This window comes from Gastrolobium bilobum, unplaced genomic scaffold (genome assembly GCF_033153095.1).
Source record: "Gastrolobium bilobum isolate Gb01-03AN ecotype WA unplaced genomic scaffold, APGP_CSIRO_Gbil_v1 utg72019, whole genome shotgun sequence".
NCBI classification, from domain to species: domain Eukaryota; kingdom Viridiplantae; phylum Streptophyta; class Magnoliopsida; order Fabales; family Fabaceae; genus Gastrolobium; species Gastrolobium bilobum.
In genome coordinates, this window is record NW_026899038.1 from 16930 (window position 1) to 37036 (window position 20107).

Here is a 20107-nt window from a genome sequence, read left to right on the forward strand (position 1 = left end):
TGTTTTTCACCGAAGAGACATGAACATTATCATGATGATGTATCTGGAATTTGTCTTCTACTCGTAAGGAAACACAATAATGTGAGAGATTGATTGTTTTCGGGAAACTCCTAGAAAGGGAAAAGTAGGGAGATATTATAATATGAGTAATAAAGTGGAGAAAACAAAGCACTGAAAAAAGTTGTGTTTTTTTGTTGTGAATTATTTATAAAACAAAATGACTATATGAGTGTCATACGACCTTTCACCATCCAAAAGCTTCAAAGATTATATGGCATAGAATTAGACAGTTATTATAGGAATAATACAATTTAATTCATAAAAAAAATAAAAATAAAAAATCTCACAAGTTCAATCCTAGTTGGAGGCTAATTCCTTTCAACATCATTAATTTGAATTAAATTGAAGTGTTTCCTTTCTATGTCTCCTCTCATTCAAAATGGGAAACTTTTTCATCAGCGGATCCGAGAACAGTTAAATCATGCTCCAGAGTTTCGACTTCACCTTATACGACACCGTTTCTCACGCCGCCAAAACAAATGTCCTTCTCTAATCAAATCTAATATGTATGCTACAAGAAAATAAAAGTAAAAAATGAGACACGTATTCTTCTCTCCCGCGAACCCATCACAAAGAAGCGGCGTCGTTTTGTCCTACACACCCGCGCACGGTTCGAACATAACAAACTTTCCGAATCCCAACTTTCCTTCGATTTTCTCGAGAAAATCTAGCTCCGACAAAATCTAACTGAGTCTCTGCAAGTCTTCTATATACATTAGCTTAGACTCATGGATCGAAGGAGAAACGCGAGTCCGGTGTACACACGTCAGTGGAGCGGCGGTTCAAGCAGCACCGGCTCGTCGTCGCCGGCGATGTCGCCGGCTCATCCTCAGTCGAGGCTAGGTCCTTCTTCCACCGGCCTCTCCACCATCAGGCGCACTCAAAACGTGGCCGCCAAAGCCGCCGCGCAGCGCCTGGCTCGCGTCATGGCGTCTCAGACCGTCTCCGATGACGGCGAGGAAGACGATGATCTCGGGTTCCGGTTCAGCGCTCCGCCTCCAGCCGCTCTTTCTTCTTTCTCGAGCAACGTCAATAGTAACAAGAGTACCGGTGCTAGTGCCACCACCGTCCCTCCGATTACGGTGGCGAGGCCTAATAGATCTCCTTCTCCTGCGGTAATTCTCGTCGCAATTGTTCCCTATTCCTCCGTTTACGTGATTATGTGCATGGATTCGTTTGCTCAATTGTGGAAAAACCGAAGATGATGCGTCTTTGATTGTTTTTTAACTTAGTAATGTTCTGTTGGTACATGATTATTAATTCGATGCCATCAATAGAGATTGAGTGAGATCTAAGTTTTGGATTGCTACTTTTGTTGCAAGAAAATGGATTTTATTCAATTGGTGTCTCCAAGTTCTTGTTGAGCTAATAAGATTTTGATATTTTTATTAGTTAGGTCGGAACTTTGTAGAGCATACTACTCATGCAGTGCGTTCAACATCAGCTGGAAGACCGGCAGTTTCAGTTCGCTCAACACAAGTGGTGCCACCCAACAAATCAATGCTCCGAACGCCTATGGCTGTACCTCCAATTGATCCTCCTACCAATCGGAGTAGAGAGAAAAGGTGGTACGCACTTTCCCTCCAGCCCCTTAATTGTTATGATTTTGCAGCTATGACAATTGACTAGTACGTTTTTATGTCTTCTAGCTCTTCCAGGGTGACCCAATAATACTGTAAAGCTGAATTATCAATAAATTTAAAAGAACTAGACATCTCAAACATATTTTATTTTGTAATACTACTTCATTGACTTGTTCTAACGGCTCCAACTCCCTCTAACGACTGAATGTCCTAAGTTTCTATAATAATATATATGGCTTTTGTAGGATTTTGGTGGTATAATCTCAACAATTCAAAAATTACCCTAAAAGATAGGAAGTTGTTATAAGTGGGTAGTTATTTGAAGTTTCAAAATACTCTATTATCTAAATGAAAATAAATATAATAAAGTGGATTTACATGCATGTGAGTGGGTGTCAAGACATCAGTCAAGTTCAATGCCTGTTTCCCTCAAAATCATCATTATTTTATTTATTTAGGACAAATTTAAGATGAATAATATTTTCTCTGCCTGCCCCATATTTTCTGATGAGCTTTATACTGAGGTTGAATACATGGGTTCTAGTTTTGGTTTGGCCAATTTTTACCTCTTCACATGCGTGTAATTGGTTCTTTTGGATGTATGAATGAGCTCAATCCTTAATTTATTTATTGAGGTTAAATATCTATCTATATCTTTGTGTGTGTATGCGGAATGCATTGATAGGCTAACAAACTCTAGTTTACTGGCCATTTAGGTAATATTGATTACTCACTCTTTGAATCTTAATCATTGGTTACTGATTTCAGGTTTCCACCAGATATCCCTATCGGGCAACTTAACTCAAAAGAAACAGGAGATCAGCGTGAAGCTTCTGCACTGCGTGATGAAGTATAGTATTTATATGCATCAGTTTCTGTCTCCAAAAACTAAATTTAATGACCCTTATATTGGCTATGCTAATTCTTAGCTTTATTTAAGTAGATTTTGTATTGCAATTTTTAAATGATGAGTTTTGAAACTGATTCATATTGATATTGCAGCTCGATATGCTACAAGAAGAGAATGAGATTATATTAGAAAAGGTGTGCTCATTCACACCCAAAATAAGTTGGCCTTTTGCGCATGTTATTTGATGTTGAACATATATGCCTGATTATATTCACAGCTAAGACAAGCAGAGGAAAAACGCCAAGAAGTGGAGGCCAGATCTAGGGAACTTGAGAAACAGGTGATTTTTTTGCTAGATATTAACTGAACTTTGAAACCTAACCAAAGTAGTTTTAATACCATAGTTTAGATACCATGCTTTGAATAACTACTATTCATAGCTGTCTCTAACCATATTAAGAACTACTTAACAATAGAAGTGTTAGGCAGGAGGAGAATAAACAGGATAGAATTTGCAGGGTATATTCCAGGAAAAATAAAGGAAGAATAAGCTGTAATAAAGGAGAAATAAATGTAGTTAGTTAATTAGTTAGCAGATGATATTTTGGCAGTTAGATGGTTTGGTAGTTTAATAAGGGGGGAACACTGTAAAGGCATCTTTGAGACATTCTCAATGGAGAAGGGAGTACTCCCTTGTGAAGAGGATTATCCCTCGTGTCATAGAGGTGGCAAAGCGGGCAATCCGCCCCGTCCCAAAATGAGCCAACCCACCCTACCCCCTTTTTAAAAGTGGGTTGAAAATCTCAAACCACCCCTTTTTTGGCGGGTTGTCAAGTTGTCAGGTCAACCCGTTTATATATTGAATTTGGCAAAAAATGCAGAAAACTTGTGTTGCTCAGAGAAGTAAAGGGTATCAAATGAAGACCAAATAGCTATAAAAGGGTCAATGACTAATGTTTTATTAAAAAAAAATTGACTGCGGCGAGTTCAATCTTGTTTTGACCTGCACTTATGTGGAGCGGCTTAAATGGATTGGCAGGTTGGGAGTCCTAGCCCAATCCCCCATATGTGGCAGGTTAGACGGGCCAACCCAACAGGTTGGACCCGTTTTGCCATCTATATGTAATACCTCTGTTATTGTAATTATAAAATAGTATTCTTTTTTCGCATTACCCTCTGTCTCTCCATTTTCAATTCACTCCCATTCTTTTCACAATCTTTCATTAGCCTCACTCGAGGACCTAACAACAAGTTACTTTGTACCTATAGCTGTCATTCCATATGCTGAGTTTGCTGATATTTGTATCCTTGTTCATTTTGATTTTGACAGGTTGCTTCTCTTGGTGAAGGTGTATCCCTGGAAGCTAAACTGCTGAGCAGGTAAACTAGCTTTAAATTCCTTTATATGCTGGCTGGAACTATTTATTTTCTTTAGTTTTTAGGTTATGGTTTTTGTGTTGTATCTTTGCAGGAAAGAAGCTGCTTTGCGTCAAAGAGAGGTATGCTGGAAGGATGTATATTAGATGTGGTAGAAATATGAAATTAATGATGGTTGGAAGTTTGAAGTTGATCATCCTTGCTTGATAATTCACTATAATAGCTCTTGTAAGTTTTAATCTAAAAAATGTTTACTGTATTCTTGAGAAGAATGCATATGTAAATGGGCATATTTGTGTAAATATGTGCATATTTGTGTAAATATGTGCATATTTGTGTAAATGGGCGTGAATCAGAGGCAGCCACGGAGCTGGTTCTATAATCATAACTTGATTTTTTTTATTTTTTTTTTATTTTTTACCTAAAGCTCTGTTTCCAGTTACAGTTTTCTTCTTGAATTGTGGGTTTTGAGCAACAAAGCTCATCAATGCTGGTTCTTTCAAAAAGTGTCCGTGGAATACTCAATGTTTTTGTCACAGGCTGCTCTCAAGGCTGCAAAACAAACACAAGATGGGAGAGATGAGGATATCACAGCCCTTCGTGTGGAAATTCAGGTAATTCTGAAGAAAGCATGCATTTTTTTTCATTTTATAATTGTACCATATACCTGGTCTGTTCAATTATTCTCTGGTATAAGTTATAGCTATATTCTTTGTATTTGTCAGAACCTAAAAGATGATGCTGCAGCAGCTGTGGAACAACAGCAAGAAGCTGAAGCTGAAGCAAAGGCCCTTCGGACGATGACACAGAGAATGATTTTGACCCAAGAAGAAATGGTTTGTGTTTTCTATTAAAATGAGAATTAACAGGTATCTATTTTCCATCTGTCTCAACTCATCTTTTTATCTGTCTTTTAGGAGGAAGTTGTCCTGAAGAGATGTTGGCTTGCCCGCTACTGGGGTCTTGCTGTAAAACATGGTAATAAAGTCGCTACTGCTCTCGACTTTCTGCAGAAAAGAAAATTTTCCAATCTTTAATTAATCTTTTCCCCCCTTTGTATGACCTGCAAAAATTTGAGAAGTATGTATTTCAAAAGTCCACTCTTCTATTGACATGATTCATGAGTGCTTATAATTCTTGTGGCATTTTACTTCCATTCTTTTTAGGCATATGTGCAGATATAGCACAATCCAAGTATGAACATTGGTCTTCTCTAGCTCCTCTTCCTTTCGAGGTTGTCATTTCTGCTGGACAAAAGGCTAAGGAGGAATCTTGGAACAAAAGTGAGTGTGAGTTGATACTCGAAATTTAGTTTGAATTATTTATCTCTTAAATTATTTGCAGTAACATCTAATTCAAGAGCATGGACCAGGTGCTGATGGTCCAGATAGAAGCAAACTTGTTCGAGATTTGAATGATCTCACTGGGGAAGGAAACATTGAGAGTATGCTTTCAGTTGAGATGGGTTTGAGGGAACTTGCTTCTTTAAAGGTTCTCCATGAATGTTATTGAAGTTAATGCTTTGTTTGTTGAGTTCTTTATCATGTTCTACGCTTTGACATTTTAGATTCAAGCTATTATATGTATGAGTTTGGTTGAAATTTGACTTCTTTTCTATCTTTCCAGTTGTTCCATATTCTGTTCATTCTTTTCCTTTCGTATTGAATTTAAAAATGTATTTGATAGACCCATAGCATATGTTTATGCTAGAAAAAAGAAAATGGGCTGAAAAATAGTGGGCTGAATAAGAGTGATGGGGTGTGTGTGTATGAAAGGAGGTGCAAGAGAGGAATTGGAGAAAATGGGGAAGAACAGAGAGTAATAGGAAAGGGGTTGGGAGCTAGAGCGACAGTCATCTCTTTATTGTTTTCTGCAACTTTTCCTTATTTATGTGTTGTTGTTTGTGCTCTGTACAGAGGGCTACCTCTGATGTTAAGGAGCTAGTCTCCTCCACAGACAATGTTCTATAGTAAATTTTAGTTCCTATCAATATTTTGATAAAATTCTTATTTTATAGGTTGAGGATGCTGTTGCGCTTGCATTAGCCAAACACAGACGTCCAAATTTGGTTCGGCAGTCCATTTTAGGTATGTTAATTTATTATCTGGTGTCCTTTTATAATCTTAGTTTTCTACTTCTCCTTGTTAAACAATTTGGTTATTCTTGATTCTTCCATTTGATGTGTGACATATGTCTATATTCTATCTGCAGTTATTTCAGTTCTTACCATATAAATAGAGTTGTTTCCTTTCCCCTTCTGATTCAGTTTTTGGTTAATTCAGGCAGTATCTTAGTTTTATGATTTGTCATATTTGGATGCCCTTTTGGTATGAGAGTTCTGTTTAAGTTAGTTTTGATTCATCTGCACATTTTTGATTAATGTTCTCAAAACTTTTATCAATCTGGTACTCTTCCAAAGCAGACAGTTTAGTAGATGATTTGAATTATAATGTTCACATTTTTATTCATTTATTTACAGATTCCAAATCGCCTGGTGATGCCAAATATTTAGAAACATTTGGTAAGAATTAAGTTGTCAGCTTTTGTTTTAGTGTTTAATTTGATGTGCTTTATCTATTTTAAGTTTTGGTAAGAAATAAGTTTTCAGCTATTACTTTGGTGCTTAATTTGATTTGCTTCAGTGATGTTAAGTTTGTGAAGATACAAACCCCTACGGAATAAGAGTCTAGGCTGTACATTTGCCTTATAGGATTTCTCTGCTTGTCCTCTCCTGTTAATATGATGCTTTAATATTTTTTCTATCATTTCTCTATATTTTTCTTCTTTTGGAGAGGGGAAGTTCAGATTGACTTTGGCCAATATACCTGAGTTTTATGCATGGTTTGATTGGATACGCATGTGATCTGTTTAGGAGGATGATGGCACATCTATAACGTAAAATGCATGGTACCTAGTCGTTTGTTACCCTCATCACTATCTGTGAGAAATACAAAATCACCCTTGCCTTCTACAAACGTAAAGGAATAAGACATTTTGGTGCATAGCTCGAAATACGTGAAAAAGCTTACTTGGCAATACTATATGTGACAACTGACATTCATGACCTTTGATTGAAGTGTATAAATCCTATTGATTATAAGTATAAGGCCAATTATGTGGCTGCAGTTAGCCATTCTTCATTTGTTAATGGAAATGTGTCTGGCAGATGACCTGATTACTGTTCTTTGTTTCCTCCAGAATTAAGTGAAGAGGAAGCGGAAGATGTCCTTTTCAAAGAGGTTAGTTGCTTGTTCTTTGAAGGTTCTGAAATTTGGCACTCTATTTTCTTGGCCTATGTTCTATGAAATTGCAATACCCGTCCTTCTAATGATGATTTAGCATGTTCATTTCTACTAGTATTTTCTCGTTTATGGTATATGCCTAAAATCTTGTCAAAATCAGCAATCAGTTATCTTGATAGAGATTTGTGTTCTTTGCTGAATTTCCTTCTGTTCAAGTCAGATTTATTTATTAGGAGATTCGTTTAATTGTTTTGTTGCATTTTTACTCAATCACAATCTTTTAGATGAAATCTTGAAATTGAGGCTCCTACATAGCCATGCCTTTCGGATGATCTGTTTATGTCGGAGTTGGATTTAAAGTATAGCTATTTTCAATATAGTATGCACGCATAATTTAATATGCTTAATTTATAAAACTCTAAATATTTGAAGGCGTGGTTAACCTATTTCTGGAGAAGAGCTTTATTTCATGGTGTGGATGAAGATATTGCAGAAGAGCAGCTTCAGTTTTGGATTGTCCGCAGTAGGCAGTCACCAACTTCACATGATGCTGTCGATGGTAAGCTCTTGTCATTCTTATCTTCTTTTGTGGTTCTGAGGAGAGTAAATATGTCATCAAGTTGTAAGTAATCAGTCTTGAAACTGTAGAGGGATTAGTATACCTGGTTTTTTAATTTTGTGCTGATTGGCAAAATTTTGCCAATGGAAGCTTCCGCCTTGGATTATAACACCTCCCAAGATTAGTATACCTGTTTGTTCTGGATAATAGGTCAATTGAAAAATCTTTGATCTTAGGTTCTCAAACTGGTAAGTAAGGGTAAGCTTCGGGATTATTAAAATCATATGATTCTCAATATTAGCAATATGAATCAAGGAGGGAATCAGAAATGATCCTAAATTGTAACAGAATTGATGGAAACAAATCTATTCTATCCATTCTGGACAAATTGTGCAATTCAGCAATACACACAAAGCTTTGTTTTTCAGCCTGGTCACGGCAGATCTGACCCAGATCTGCATGATCCAATTGATGAAAATTTTGTAATTTGGCTTTTTTATTTAAACAAGTGTCAACCTACATACAGGCTAAAAACAAAGCTTTATATCTTGGATCGGCTATTTTATTTTTATTTTTATTTTATTTTTTTGGGTTTTGGGGCTTTGATTGTGGTTTATATTTATGATACATATGATATTAATCTTGTTAGCCTTGATCTAAAATTAATAATTTGAGTATATTCCATATAATTTTTGTATATAAATCTTTTAGATTATGAAAACTAGGTACGCTTGACAAATCTGGTAGTCTAGGTCAGGCGTACACTTTTAAATTTTTGTTGTTAAACTTCCAAAATATTTGCTGTTTTATCCCAGTTCATAAGGAATGAGTAAAATTTGATGCTTCCGCTCATGCAAAAGTAACTCCCAAACAACCTCATTTTTAGGCTTGTTCTAAACTTTAAGTACTTACTAGGGAATCGCGAGATTCTTTTATAGTTCTATTGTTTGCTTTGGGCTAATGGCCCTCCTCTTTTACCGAAAAGAAAAATAAACTTTAAGTACTTATTAAGGTATTCAAATGATGATCTTTGGTTGTGTCTGGGTCTATATATATATATATATATATATATGACGGTTGTAGTGTAATTACACACACCTTTTATGGTATTGAGGGGAATATTGGGTAACACCGAAGTATTTGAGATTGTATGATATGACGTGGCTTGTACGGTAGCTTTACAGTGTCACTCATTCGTTCTATATTTCGCGAATTCCGTTCGTGACAAATAGCTTTGTTGTTGTATGTAACATGAATATACTGAGTGTTGGGATATAGCTACCAACAGAAAATGACACTGGTACTATCTGAATTTCATTAGTTAAAATCAATTAGGTATCATTTTGATTCCCATGTTGTCTTGGATTTCTTGAGAATCATGGGAATGAGACAATGAGTGATGCTGCTCACACATACAAAACAATAAAACAAAAAAGTCCCAACTGCTTGTACGTGCTGTCAAATTGTGGACTATTTGTAACATTCATCCAGCAGAGACAGTTGTCCTCTTTTATGTCTGATTTGGTCTGTGAGCAGCGTAAGACAGGTTTCTCCTACAAAATTTTCTGTGCTTGTTTCGTTTTTTCTTAACTGAATCTGCAACACTACCAATCTGCTGAAATTTAGAAAAAGGATAAATAACGTGTCATCTGTGATATTGGAGTGTAGTCTGTAATGTTAGGTAGACACATAGGAAAATTTGAAGAGAAAAGGGTTTTGTTATGTACTTAAATGTTTTAATTTTTTATTGCTTTTGATGTACTTTAACGTTTAGCATGTGAACTCTTAACTCTTAAGCTCCTTCTGCTTCCTTCTAGTTGAGCGAGGTTTGTTGGAGTTGAGGAAGCTGGGTATAGAACAACAACTTTGGGAAGCATCTCGGAAGGGAGTTGATCAGCCTCCAGGGTCAGCAGTTGCTAATCATAAGCCTGCCACTGACTCTGATGCCTCATCGTGATAGTACACTACGAGCCCTTAATATGTTGATTGATTCTTTGTCCTACATGTATATTTTTGTTTCATTTTCTACACAAGTTTTTATTTCTATACACCAAGCTTTCTACATTGTATTTGGGTCTAGTAGAAAGAAAGAATATTTATGTTGCAAGAGACACAGTGGGTTGTAATAATTAGTAACCAAGGTAAGACTGAATTTTTCCTCATTCTTTTAATGAAATTTTGTAATCTAAGAATCCGAGCTTGTTTGTTTGTTATCAATTGGAAATGCGGAAAATAACAGCCTTTTTTTAGTTGAATATTTTTTTTCTTGTGTTGTTCGTCTTATCTTGATAGAAAACTTGAAAAGCTTGCTTCCTTTGAAAAATAGAATATAAAGCTCTACGATTCAATTTGAATTGTTTAAGATGCAAGATCATGCTTTTAAGTATCACGCAGCATAAAGCACATAATTGTCCCCATTCCTGCATTGGAGTTCAATAAGGCCTAACGTCCTGGTGGTGTATCCCGGATCAAACATCTCTAGCAACTAGCGAAACAGTCAGAGGACTCCACATCTTGGAGGTAACAATATATCTTGTCCAAATTTACCCCAGTATTGAATTGCACAATATATCAGATTCCTCTAATTTAACCAAAAGAAGAAAAAAAATCATTTTCCTCTCCCATCCACTAATAATAGCAATAATAGTAACAGCACTAGTTTATAACATAACCCATTCAGGCCCATGCTTTAGCGGAAGATTATTTATGAGGAGCGTGCTTTTGCTTGCAGAAAACAGGATACTCTATAGTTGTTTACATATATTAAGGATTCTGAGAATATAGCTCAGATGCTGCTCTACTCACGCGGGGTTCCTGTTCAGCTTGGTGGATGCCAATAGTGGGTGTCTCGGTGGCACATAGCATCATTGAAAAAAAAATAAAAATAAAAAGCCTGCGTAATTTAATAGTAAAAGTATATGAGCTTTTTCTCCACTTGTGTTTTTTATGACTATCCTGCAAAGGACACAAGTTTTGAGGGAAAAGAACGTTAAAAATATATATATATATATTACTCAGCGAAAAGGTGCGCCTTTGCTCTACTTGCAAGGATTCAAAAGCAGAGTATAGGCTTCACTCGCACTCTTCCACACATTTTCCAACTCTGATGCCCAAAAGTCATCCTAACAACTTCTACATTGTTATAATATTCACTCATATATCCTTGTGACATTAATTTTCCTAAGCATTATAAGCACCTACTCTTCTTTTCCCTTTTTGTTTTGGAGTTGGGGTGGGTGTAGAACTCGCTTATGAGAGAGTCAATAGAATATTTTGACAATTATGGTATGAAAACCAAAAAAAACCAGTACCACTAGTGCTGGTAATGATGAACAATCTGAAATCTTTTGTAAAAGCTGTAAGGTAGGGACCATTTTCTTCTCCTTTACCAGTTCTTTAAGCTGCTGCATATATAACAGGAGCACAGAACCCACCATGTAAATCTCGATCAAATTTGTCATTTCATAGTTTGTTCTTCTTCTTTTTTACATTCATTATCTTGCATCTTTTGTCTCCCTTGTCTTAAGAGAAATAAAATAAAAACCTATCTACCTATGCAGCTAGAGTGATCAATTGACAAGGCTTTGCAGTAATTACACTCGAAATGTTTACCAAACCATAATCATCCATAAATTGCGCTAGCCATGAATATATAACACATCTTGAGTAGTTGAAATGGTGAATATAGGAAGGGCCCACAAGAAGCTAGCATGGAAAGTTTTGAAGCCACGATGGGGAACATGTGGCTCCGTGGAGGCTGGCATGTGAGTTTGTATTCAAAAAAGAAATATGGAGTTGATGGATGGAGGTGGAGGGTGTGGATTTGCTTTTGTATCAGTAGGACAAAAAGGTTTTGAAAAAAAGAATCAAGGTGTGTTACCTTGTGATTATACGAAATGCCTTTTCACAACTGGTCAAAGGGAACAAGTTCATTCCCACATAAGTACATAAAGATAAGTCTTTAACCACCATCAGGAAAAATAGTAGACTTTATAGGACTATAAGTTTATTTGGTTTCTACCTTCACTTAAAAATGTTTAGGTTTTTGGGTCTATTCAACAACATACTTATTATGGGCCCGAAATAAAATAAAGAGTTAGGATGTTTATACTATCATTTTTTTCTATTATCAATTTATTTCTGCTTTAATTAATGTTGGATCAAACTTTTCAAGGAACAATTTCTGAAAAGTTTACGAAGAGAGAGAAAAGAAAAGTTTAAAATTATAACTATGTCAGCTAAAAAGTTTAATTCAACGGTAATTAGAATGGTAGTAAATTGATAATAAAAAAAAGTGGTAGTATAAATATTTTACTTCTAAAATAAAAAGGGAAAGTATATACAATCATCACTCAAGTTCTTTTATTGAGTATTTTTTTAATGGTTAATGATACATTTGAGTGCACTTTAGATTTTCTAGCTTCTATGACAAGCCATAAATGTATTTAAAACTCAATGGTCATTGCAGAGAATTTTAGGATGGCTCTATTTTCCTTGGAATCTCCTTTCTGTAACCACTTATTTTGTCGATGTGCAAATCTTGCTTGTACTTGCTGATCTAGAAAAACTAATCAATCAAACTATATTTTATTTTATTTTTGGAAAACCAAAAAGGAACTGTGGATCTGTTTTACACCTTGCAAATCTGCAGCATCTCCCCAAGATGCTATTTTTTATTTTTATTTTAAAAAAAAAAATCCTGAAAATTACACATTTTCTTAGGAGTGAAAAGTAGCCCCTTAAAGCCATTATCCATGGAAGAGAGACACATGCCTGTTGATGTAGTCAAAAGAATACAAGTTTTTTTTTTTTTTTTTTCTCAAGTGCTAAAAGGATACAAGGTCTTTATTGTTAAGCATAAATAGAGAAAAAGAACAAAATGCATAGAAGATCTAAACACTATAATTTTTGTGAAGGAATATTTTATCAATAGCTAATTTCCTTTTCATAGCAGCAAACTCACACGCTGACTCAGCTTCAAGCATTCCAACTTCTTTATGCTAGAGGGTATAGACAAACCAAGCACACTGTGGTCATTACTCTGTCACATCTCTTTCAACACCATTTTCACAGGCCTGCAATCAAAAAGCTAAAATTGTAATGATAATTAGAATGGAATAGATAAATTCCAACCACCTTAGTGGCCCCACACTTAACCCCATGCTGTACAAAACAAGGTAACAAACAACACTTCAAATACAACATCTATAACTCTTTCTCTTTGTTCCAACTTTGCCTTAGTCCTCTTCTCTCCATTTGTGAAACCATGAACTGGCCAACATGGATGGTTTTGCTTCATCTTAGTTTTTCCTTGGAAGTTTTCTGTCTCTCTTCTAATGCAGATAGCATTGCTGCTCTTCCTGGGCAACCCTTCATAGGCTTTCAACAGTTCTCAGGATATGTCACTGTTGATGACAAGGAACACAAGTCTCTCTTTTACTATTTTGTTGAATCAGAAACTGATCCAGCTTCAAAGCCTCTTGTTCTCTGGCTCAATGGAGGTCTGCAATCTCTCACTTGCTTCAACTATGTTTAAGTAATGCTTCAAAATTTTGAAACTAAAATTTTTCAAGACTTTTGATTGAATAAGAATAGAAGTATTAAGCTAATTTTTTGTTTATATTCAGGACCTGGTTGTTCTTCTCTGGGAGTGGGTGCATTCTCTGAAAATGGACCCTTCAGACCAAATGGGGAATTTCTGATTAAAAATGAGTATAGTTGGAATAGAGGTACTCTATTGCTACATTCCATTCTATCATATGCCAGAATGGCCTTCATTCATTCTTCTACTGATTGAGTTACTTTTGTGTTGCAGAGGCAAACATGCTGTATTTGGAGACACCAATTGGAGTGGGGTTCTCTTATGCTAAAGGTAGCTCCTCCTATATGACAGTGAATGATGAGGCAACAGGTATCTTCAATTAATATGGATTACTTTAGAACCTTTTTGAATCTTTTGGGACAACAAAAAATTTCTCTTTAGTAAAGCTTCTTTAAATCCTATCTTCTGTGGGAAAAGGCACGTATCATATGTATACTGCTTAGGCTTTTAAAAAGTTGAGACAAAACAGTAATTAATGGTAAATGCCACACAACTTTTGTATTGCATTTTACATGATTATTCTTCATCTCTTTTTCTCTACGCAAGCATTTGAATGATATACTTTTGATTTTGGTATGATCACATTGTCCTTGAGTACTCTCAAATAGTCATTGTTTACATATTTTGTCATCTGAAGCATTGCTTTTGATTTCTTAAGCCAGGGACAATCTTGTATTCCTGCAACGCTGGTTCTATAAGTTTCCCCAATACAGGAACAGAGATTTGTTTCTTACAGGGGAAAGTTATGCAGGTAACTACGTGTCACCTTTGAATATTTCCATTTCAAAAGCAGGTTATAACAATCAGTACTATTATTTGTTCTTACCACATTTTTTTCTTTATGAAAAATATATATGTCAGGTCATTACGTTCCTCAACTTGCAAAGCTCATGATTGAAATGAACACAAAGAACAAGATATTCAATCTGAAAGGAATAGCCGTAAGTTATATTAACATTCACTATTCAGTAAGTTTTGTTTCTCACAAAATGCTATTTGCTGATGCAAAAATGGAATGGTCTATATTATATTGAATTGTAGATGGGTAATCCAGTTCTAGAATACGCCACTGACTTCAATTCAAGGGCTGAGTTCTTCTGGTCTCATGGACTAATATCAGATTCAACGTACAACATGTTCACCACAGTGTGTAATTATTCTCGGTATGTCAGTGAATATTATAGAGACTCAGTTTCGCCTCTTTGTTCAACGGTTATGGGCATAGTGACCAAAGAAACCAGTAAATTTGTGGACAAATATGATGTCACCCTTGATGTTTGCATTTCCTCAGTGCTATCACAATCCAAGGTTATTTGTCCTCAAACACAAGTGAGTCTTCTCTCGTGAACTTTCCCTTCTCGTGCTTTTCCATCACTTTATTTACAATTTTACTTCTCCTAACTTGTGTTTTCAAGTTTGGCTTGTTCATTAAAACTTTTGCCTTATATTTGCAGCAAGCAAATGAGATGATAGATGTGTGTGTAGATGACAAGGTTACAAACTACTTAAACCGGAGAGATGTACAAGAGGCACTTCATGCCAAGCTTGTTGGAGTTCGCAAGTGGGATGTATGCAGCAAGTGAGTCCTTCTTGTTACACTTAAATGCCTATCAAATTGCTTGGCTAGCCTATAATTGCTTTGCTTAATTGATCTTCAAAAAATTGAAAGATTAGTAATCAGAACCAGCTTAGTTTGTTTATGTTGATTTTAATTTAACCAAACCCTGTAATCACTGACCTGTGTTGTGTTATTAACAGCATCCTGGACTATGATATGCTCAACCTGGAATTGCCTACACTACCTATTGTTGGATCACTAATAAAAGCTGGAGTTCGGGTCTTAATTTATAGGTAACTAGAACCAAAAACTCTTTATTCTCCTTTATGATTTATTTGGTTGCTTGAACTTGAGGGCTCATACATATATTTTTTAGTGCTAATTAACAAATCATGTGTACTGTTCTTGCTACAGTGGAGATCAAGATTCAGTAATTCCACTGACTGGAAGCCGCACCTTAGTTCAAAAGTTGGCAAGAAAATTAGGACTGAATACAACAGTCCCTTACAGAGTGTGGTTTGAAGGCCAACAGGTACATATACTAATTAACATCTTTCTAGTGACTAGACTTTCCTTAAGGATGAATAATCCTCTCATCTTGGCTTTAACATAACCCAAATTGCATATACATCATAAACTAATCCCAGCTAATGAAACATAGGTTGGTGGGTGGACTCAAGTTTATGGCAATATCCTCTCATTTGCCACTGTTAGAGGTGCCTCCCATGAAGCTCCTTTCTCGCAGCCTGAAAGATCATTTGTGCTATTCAAGTCATTCTTGGAAGACAGGCCTTTACCTGAAATTTTCTGACACACCGTTTTGTGTTATCTGATTTAGTTGAGAATGTAAGTAAGCATTATCCTTTAATACCATATCATTAGTAAAGGAATGCATTAAGTGTGCAGAATGTCAAAAGAAAAGTTGGAAAACGTTTTTTTATTTTTTTTTTGGGGGTGGCGGGTTCAACCTTTGTACGTGAGTGTTTTGTGTGCTTGCTTACTTGTTCTTTGAGCTGCCAAATGTAATGGATCCTTGTGTTCAAGAGACTCTGTATATATTATGTCACCCAGAAACAGCAATCACATACTCAAACCAAATTATTATATGGATAATGGTTATGCTGTATGGATGCAGAGTTCATCAGCATTTTTCTCTTACTATGATCAATAGGAATATAACTCTCACCCACATCCGAAAAATTAGATTTTAAAGTACTTTTTACTGTTAAGTATTCTACAGGCTATCTATATCACGATCGTATTTGTGATCAGAGGATTTCCACACTTCCCGGGCTTTATAGTTGTTCTTATAGTGTCCAAGATCTCAACAATGGTGACACTAACTAGATTAACGGCATGATTTCTGCGATATATAAGGCCTAAGTTTATATTATACGTTATAATTTTTTTAATTATTTTATTTAATTATCGTATAATATAAGCTTATATAACAGAATTTCTTAATACATCAAAATGAAGTATAACTTAATCTAAGGAATGGGATTAGGCCTGATAAGAAATTGATATATTAATATCGCTGCTAAGTGCAATCCTCAAGAATTAATATATTAATATTTAAAATATTTTAAACACACTGATCAATCAATTTTTAAAAAAATAATATTATATGACATATTTGGAAGAATTATATAAATTCTTTATTAAAGGGTATTTTTATCAAAAAAAATTATTTTTATTCTATCTAGTATTATACAATCTATTACCAAACACTAGATGATATTATTTTATATAATATATTATCTTAGAGGAAGGTTACGTTTACAAGTTTTTTTATTTAGAACTCTTACAACCTCAACTATGTATTACAGGGAGTACAAATACTGAAAAGTGTATTCCCGGAAATACATAGTTGAGGTTGTAAGAGTTGTAAACAAAAATAGTTGTAAACATCATCCTTTTCATTATCTTATATAATATAATATCAAATGCTAAATAATATTAAAAATTAATTAAGTTTTATACAATCAAATCTTATATTATCACGTTTCATATTAGATATTATCTTAGTCTTACAACAAACATTGCCCAAGTATCTATGTGCTATCTGACGTTGGTTTTTTCCTCCATTTGCTATTATTGGCTGGGATGGGACCATAGATTGTTGTCAATGTATAATGTGTACTCTCAGGTTTTGAAAACCATGCTGTATCTCTTGGAAATTACATGTCATCAATGATAAACTAGGGATAATTCCCGGTTCTATTGAAGACTAAAGTGCTAATTCTTGGCCTAAAGGAGCATCTTTTTGTCCAGAAAGGCTGCTTCTGATCCCATTTGTCCTCTGTGCAAATACTCTCAAGAAAGGGTATAAAACATGCACAAAAGTTGTAACCCGAAAAAAAAGAAAGGTACAAAAGTAGTTTGATAATTTGGTTTACCAGTCCTTCATCGTACACAAGAGGCTAAAAGTAAGATGCCTCATTTTGATGAAAAGTAACATGCCTCGTTATGTATAGCTTACTACAAAGCACAAACTCTCTTTTTTTGGGTACTAAGCTCACTACAACTTTACTGCACCACACAAGACCCTTATGATTCATGGGTGGAACTTTTTCTAGGTTTTATTCAGTAGCTTTATCGGACAACGTTTGATACGAGAAATATTTTTTTTATTGAGAAAAAAGATTATTAGGAATTTGGTAGGAATTTTTTATCCCGGATAAGTTATAAAAATGTGTTTGGTTGGCTAAAATTTTGCAGGAAAAATTAAGTTAATTTTACTGATGCTATGTTTAGTTGATGATAAAATATTGATGGGAATGTTAATAAAATTATCAAAATACTCTTAATTTTTTGAATATGCCAAGTGAGTCATCATCAAAATATTACTTTTTTTTGGGAAAAAGTGAATCAAATATTACTTTTAAATAATCCAAGATCAAAGGAAAAAAAATACTAAAGGTTAAGTGGGAAAAAAATTTGCCTTTATATAGTTCAAAAGGTAAATACCGGGTAAAGAAATTTACTGATATTTTATTCACAATACATATACCAAACAAGATACATAAATATTCCTCACCTCACTCTCTCATCGTTCCGTACCAAATAATCATACCAAATTTGCAAATCTTACTCTTGAAGGACTTGGATTTTAGTTTTGTTGAAAATCTTATGTACCAGCAGATTGGGCGTCTTATCATAGATCACGTTGGACGGGCTATTATGTCCTAATTTTAATTTATTGTTTTCTTAATCAAAAGAAAACAAGAGTAAGAACTACCTTGCCTCACTTAGCAAATGAAAAAAATATTTCTACGATCACTTTAAATAAGGTTATTTATAATTATTCTTTATAACATGTATTATCGATAATACATAGTCATAATATTAAATTTGTTTTTTTTCTCTCTACACGTCAACAGAAAAAAAAACTTATATATCAATATTATAACTATATACTATCAGTAATATATAATTACAAAGGGTAGCTATTAATAAAATTATCTAAGTGACTTTAGAAATATTTACCCCGTATATATATATAGGGACAGGATATTCTTACACCGGTGTAAGAGTTAGAAGTCTTACACTTAATCTTGACCATTGATCCATTTGTATCCAATGACTCACATTACTAAAAAATTTGAGCCTTTAGATATAAGTGAGATTAACGGACAAGATTAAGAGTATAACTTACACTAGTGTAAAATGATCTTGACCCATATCTATATACATGTCTCCCTCATTAATTAATTTTTAATTTCCAATAAATCTCAACTGTTAGATGCATGGAAATCAACGGTTAAGATTTGGTGTAAGATTTATTATTCTTACACTGGTGTAAGTTGATCCTATCCCATATATATATATATATATATGAGATAAGATCTTTTGACACCGGTATCAAATTTTGAAATTTGACACCAAATCTTAACCATTGATTTTCGTCAATCAATGGTTATCATTTAGTGGGAATTAATCGTCAATCAAATTCATTAATTAATTATTAATTTCCAATAAATGATAAACGTTGATTGACAGAAATCAACGGTTAGGATTTAGTGTCAAATTTCAAAGTTTGACATTGGTGTCAAATAATCTTGTCCCATACATATATATATACATATATATATATATGGGGAAGGATCTGTTTACAAATTTTTTTGAATTTTTTTTACAAATTACATTATGTTCTCCCGGGAGAACATAGTGTAACTAGTGTTCTCCCATGAGAACATAGTGTAGTTTGTAAGAGTTTGTAAATAAAAAAATTTGTAAATATAATCTGCCCCTATATATATATATATATATATATATATATATATATATATATATATATATATATATATATATATATATATATATATATATATATATATTATGTGCCTGATTATTCTTATAACGATATTAAATTAAAAAGTCTTGTACCCAATTTTATTTATTGCATTTTATAACTCAAATATCTAATAAATCATAAATTTTAAATATAAATTGAATCACCTGTCATTAATTATTAAAAGTATAACTTATAATTATATAAAATGATTACCACCAAGATTAAGGTCGGCAACTATTTACCTTCTCAACTCCAGCTTGTAACACTAAGAGAAGGTCGTTGCTTTGCTTCTTCCCCTCTCTACCCTCAAATGAAGCAAACCCAAAAGGAAATCTCATTCAACCTCAAAACAGAGACAATGTGCAAATCACAAAATAAGCCATAAATGGAATCAAATCACCCCTAAAACTTCCCAAACCACAACGCAAAGCGCTGAGAGCTAGTGCACCCAAAACCAAAGTGACTATGGTTTCACAATTTTTGTTTGCTTTGTAAATAACAACCATCATCTCAAATCATGTGCTCTACGAGATTCCCTTAGCAATCCCAAAAATGCACCAATAACAATCATTCAAACTAATGTTATTAAACCATGTTCAAACTAGATCGACTCAAAATCCAGTGAACCGATCATCTAACTGGTAGACCGGGTAAAAATCAGTTCGTCGACTTGTTTATGTCAAAACCGATGACCCAATCGGTTTACAAAAAGTCCGACAGGTCATGCATTTAAAAAAAAAAATCATAACTTCTCGCAAAACTTTTATTCACTAGTGGTACTCCTCCTAAAAGGCCAAATCCTTTCTCCCAAATGACCAAATCCATTTTAATTTGTTTGTATTCTCTTGATTGCAACAATAGTTAATATTGTAGACTTGTGGTATGTAATATTCAAATTCAAAAATATATATATATATATATATATATATATATATAATGTGACGCCATTAGCGCCAACAATGGCGCCAGTAGCGCCAAG

General features: G+C 34.4%; 2 protein-coding genes across 4 annotated transcripts; both read left to right on the forward strand.

Moving 5' to 3' along the window:
• The first annotated feature begins 594 nt into the window (after positions 1 to 594).
• LOC133286469 (coiled-coil domain-containing protein SCD2-like) lies at positions 595 to 9862 on the forward strand. Of its 3 annotated transcripts, none has more exons than XM_061483886.1 (17): positions 595 to 1175; positions 1453 to 1628; positions 2412 to 2493; positions 2646 to 2687; positions 2771 to 2833; positions 3824 to 3873; positions 3965 to 3992; positions 4410 to 4484; positions 4596 to 4706; positions 4788 to 4848; positions 5037 to 5153; positions 5243 to 5361; positions 5888 to 5957; positions 6350 to 6391; positions 7069 to 7109; positions 7545 to 7671; positions 9489 to 9862. In XM_061483886.1, exons 1-17 carry the CDS (start codon positions 789 to 791, stop codon positions 9626 to 9628), a joined length of 1731 nt encoding a protein of 576 aa, XP_061339870.1. In that variant the 5' UTR covers positions 595 to 788; the 3' UTR covers positions 9629 to 9862. The 3 variants fall into 3 exon arrangements, with proteins under 3 accessions (XP_061339870.1, XP_061339872.1, XP_061339871.1); XM_061483888.1 differs by having other exon boundaries at positions 5049 to 5153; XM_061483887.1 differs by having other exon boundaries at positions 1453 to 1625.
• Positions 9863 to 12955: 3093 nt separating this feature from the next.
• LOC133286470 (serine carboxypeptidase-like 45) lies at positions 12956 to 15648 on the forward strand. Its single transcript, XM_061483889.1, has 10 exons — positions 12956 to 13172; positions 13299 to 13400; positions 13487 to 13582; positions 13932 to 14024; positions 14135 to 14214; positions 14315 to 14602; positions 14728 to 14852; positions 15032 to 15124; positions 15246 to 15363; positions 15493 to 15648. The coding sequence occupies exons 1-10, from the start codon at positions 12956 to 12958 to the stop codon at positions 15640 to 15642; spliced, it is 1362 nt and encodes a 453-aa protein (XP_061339873.1). The 3' UTR covers positions 15643 to 15648.
• Positions 15649 to 20107: the final 4459 nt, after the last annotated feature.